General features: G+C 42.1%; 1 protein-coding gene across 1 annotated transcript; it reads left to right on the top strand.

Annotated features, from left to right (window-relative positions):
- The first annotated feature begins 227 nt into the window (after positions 1-227).
- Positions 228-4,249, top strand: rnf26 (ring finger protein 26). Its single transcript, XM_023400857.2, has one exon. It carries the CDS (start codon positions 720-722, stop codon positions 2,070-2,072), a length of 1,353 nt encoding a protein of 450 aa, XP_023256625.1. The 5' UTR covers positions 228-719; the 3' UTR covers positions 2,073-4,249.

Here is a 4,249-nt window from a genome sequence, read left to right as displayed (position 1 = left end):
GAGAGAGAGAGAGAGAGAGAATCAGTCCATAGTCATAACTATAAACTAAACTTTTTTTTTTAATCGAACCACTTGCAGTTTAATATGCATTTCATTCAGTAACAGTGTTCTTTACTGTAGTGCACGATACTGTGAATGAACTAAATGAATATATGGATAAATAATAATAATAAATAAATTATTTTATTTTGTAAAACTCACCGGAAAGAGAATAGTAAGGTCAGCTGACACGACCAAAACAAACATGGCGACGAAGGGAAAAACGGCAAACATATTGACGCTTTTTGTGTGTTTTTCCTCGTCTTTCTTGATTTTGCCTGTTTGTTTTTGCACATTAAATCTTTTGTAAAATGACTGCCTGAATAATAAATAGTTTCTGGAACATTTTCTGAACGGAGAGCAGAAGCGAAACCCCGAAAATCAACGGAAGTTCCTGGCTCTCTTTTGAAACCAAACATCCGCTTCTCTCTAACGCGTGTGTTTACGGTGTTAGCTCGTCATTTTAGCCGAGCAAAGATGAAGCAAAAATGAAAATGAATTCAGTTTATCGTTTAACAAAACGAGGAATGGCGTGCGGGTTCGGCTAACACACGGGACGAGCTAACTGCCTGAACAAGATGTAACGTCCGAGTGTCTCACTCTGAGCAAATAATCAAGACATGGATTTTGCCACGGAGACCACCTGTGAACAAAGATCGATAAGCTGAAGATACATTACCATGGGTTTGGTGAACGTTGTCATCTCCACCATAGGAAAATGCCTGGACGCCGTTTGTTTACTCCTGGACCTGAATTTTCTCATCGTCCACACCGTGGTGCGGACTCTGCTGGGGGTTGTCGCCTTCATAAACAGCCTGCCCAACCTCCTCCTCGCCTCAGTGCTGGAGCTGGGAAACCTTATCGTCTTTTGCCTGGTGTCCATGGCAGAGGCGACTTCCAACGTCGCCCACAGCACTGTCACCATGTTAGGGAGCTTGGTGTTGGCTCTGGAGGGGCTGCTAGAGAGCCTCAAGATGGTGGGTTACCTGTCCATTCACGTCCTCTTCCGGGGGAAGGAGCAGTTGTGTCGAGGTCTGCTGTTGGTGCTGGAGGGCTGTGGCATCGCTGTCAGCCTGGTGGTCTATTTCACTAACACGGTGGTAAACTTTGCACTCATTGCCACTCAGAATGTGTACCTGGCGGTGGTCAGTGTGTGGCAGACAGTCTCCAGCCCGCTGCAGAAGGTGCTGGAGCTCACGCTGACCTCCCTCACTTTTCTGTACAGCAGCCTGGTTGGGACATCAGCTTTCCTGTGGTCGCCCTGTAAGCTGGTTTTGGATTTTCTGGTTTCACTGGTGCACATGTTCATCAGCATCTTCCTACTGAACATCTACGGCCTCCTGCTCACAGTCACTATCGCTGTGACTACCATGGCTTACCTGAACCCAGCGCAGACCCGGCAGGCTACCGTGCGAATTATGGATTACATCAGTTCTTTTCCTGCTCTGCGCAGACTGCTTCTGGCTCTACACCACCTTGCCTCAACTTTGCGGAGCGCCCCACATGTGGTACATGGTAACGTGCAACGCCTGCAAAGGATACTCCATCACCTCTACCTACTGGAGAGAGGACTTTGGCAGCAGCTGACGCGACACAGCAGCCAACTAGGCCTGGTGCTTAGGACACACCTCCACAGGTACAACAACAACAGAGTGCGAGGCCACGGTGACCCCGGCGAGGAGCGGCGGGGCCCACCAGATGGAAGAGCAGGAGATGGAGCCCACCAGATGGAGATGCTGGATTTAGTTTTCCCCTCCTCCAGTACAGACAGACCACTAAAGAAGCAGTCATCTTCAGGCAAAGACTGTAAACCTCTGCCTGCTGAGAATCTGCTGACTCTACTGAAGGAGCAGGAGGACAGGAAGAAGTGTGTAATCTGTCAGGACTGTACCAAGACGGTGGTGCTGCTGCCGTGCAGACACCTCTGCTTGTGTAGAGACTGTACAGACATCCTGTTGAGGCAGCCTATCTACCAACACAACTGCCCGCTCTGTCGACACATGATCCTCAACACTATGGACGTGTATCTATGAGGGACCAGTGGAAGTATATCTATGGGTTTTTGACACTAAGGAGCCTAATAATCAGTATCTATGCTTAACATTTTACCACCATTGAATTGATGCTGTATGACTTATGTTTTACTAGGTTTTGTTAAAGGATACGTCTGGTGACATTCTATATTTATCGTGCTGTCAACAAATCCCATGATAACAGCAAAAGTAACAAAGCATTGATAACTCAATCTCCCAGTACTTTCTGCTTCTCTTCCCTGACTGTGGCACTCAGACCCAAACCTATTCGTTCCAACTGAACGCAATAAATCTTAAATAAAACAGCTCATAAATGTATTGTTTTATTTTTTTTTTTAAACAAACTAAAACAACTGGCCTCTGCAGTTTTTAACAAATTTCACAGGAGTAAACAGGTGTAAATGGGCTGTGACTGGTTTTATCATTTGTTCTGGATTTATTGATAGTAAAATAGAGAATATCACCAGACTTATCTTTAAAAAATTGGTTTCTGATCTGTGTTCTCTGCCAGCAGTTCAGAAGAGAAATACTAAACACATGCACAGGAAATTATATAATACTTGTGCCTAAGGATGCTGAGCAAACTACGGCGCTGAAGTGCCACCACCAAATAAAGAGACCAGGGTTGCAACGATTATATAACGATTATTTCCATTATCCATTAATCTGCAGATTATTTTCTCAATTGATTGTTCTGTCTAAAAAAATATATAATAAAAGAAAAAACAAGCAAAACATTTTTGTGAAGCTAGAACCAGCAAAGGTTTGGCATGGCTGAAACCAAATACCTGCAGATTAATTTTCTACCTATCGACTGATTAATCAACAAATCATTGCAGTTCTAAAAGAGACTGCAAAATCCTTTTTCCAAAAATGTAGCTGGACTGTTTCACCACTGTCCACAATTAAATTTTTTCATGTGTGTCCTTTGCGAATTGAACTGTGGGAGAATAGAAGGGTTTTTTTTTTTTGTATGCACACTAACTGTTTACTTCATTTTGTTGCTTTTCAAGTGTGAACACACAACATACTAAATATCCTGCTTAAACTAAGTCTGTAAGGTGGATTTGGGTCACAGCTAGAGTCTCTGTTTTGGCACTGTAATGCGCCTGTTTAAATGATTCAGTGTTGCGACGTTGAGTCTCAGGTCTCGTAGCCATGGTAACCCATAGTTGCCCCCCCTTTCTGATGCTGAAATGCTTACCACTGCTCATATCTTAAAAACAAACTGTGTGCTTTATTGCATGAGCATACAGGTGATTCCACACATGCTGTATATTTAACAGGGTTGCAGTGGAAGCCTTTACCATTTAAATATATGTCAGTAAATGTCTGTGCTTCATAGAGCCATGTAAAGAGTTAACAAAAACGTTTCCTGTATTTTAGGAAAGTGATTTATAATTTTCCAGTCAGTGATGATAAAATACAACTTTATTCCATTTATTTGTTCTATTGATAGGGCTTATTCCAGTCTTCCATCAGTGGCGTATTACAGTCACCACCAACACATAATCCATAAAAGGTTTTCCCTTTCCATTGCCTTTGTAATAACACATAGATTTCTGTTTTATAAAAGGACCATAAACTAATAAGGCTTCACAATTTCATTTGCATTTGTTTTTCATTTGTTGCTGTTGAAGCTGAAGTGTTGATATTGATCAGTGTTTAAGGTTTACAGGGCAATTTTGTGACACCACTTAGTGTATTGCTGTTGATGGTGGGGGGATGCTGTCTGTCATGTGCCCTCATTTGCTTTTTGAAAAGTTTTTTTTTTTTCTTTAAATAATTTGTATGATTAGAAGACATTTGATTTCTGCATTATATTTGTGACTGGAGCTAAAACATTACTGTTTTCCTTGCTACATTACACAGATATAATTTATGAATGTGATCTGAATGTCAGTTGTCAAAGATTTCTGGAGACCAGACTGTAGTCATTATGGACTACTACTTCTCTCAGGTATTCCTAAAATGTCAGTGTATAGCATTCCTAACTAGAGATTGCAGTGGACTGAAAACCGGCTCACATGACCATCATCTGTTGCTACCGGCAGCATGTATGACACAGTGTGGGACAATGTGATTTGAAGACATGAATGTAACATGGGTTTTTTATTGCTGTGGCTGCCACATAATGGCAAGTCCTCTGTTGATAATAAATAAAAAGAGACAAAACA

This window comes from Seriola lalandi, unplaced genomic scaffold (genome assembly GCF_002814215.2).
Source record: "Seriola lalandi dorsalis isolate HSWRI2012SDOR001 ecotype SW California unplaced genomic scaffold, Sedor1 jcf7180002053065, whole genome shotgun sequence".
NCBI classification, from domain to species: Eukaryota; Metazoa; Chordata; class Actinopteri; order Carangiformes; family Carangidae; genus Seriola; species Seriola lalandi.
Note: the sequence above shows the minus strand (reverse complement) of the source record. Positions and strands in the feature narration are given on the sequence as shown.

What these genes read in the sequence shown, in the direction of transcription:
- rnf26 (XM_023400857.2), top strand. Translation starts at nt 720, where the DNA reads ATGGGTTTGGTGAACGTTGTCATCTCCACCATAGGAAAATGCCTGGAC.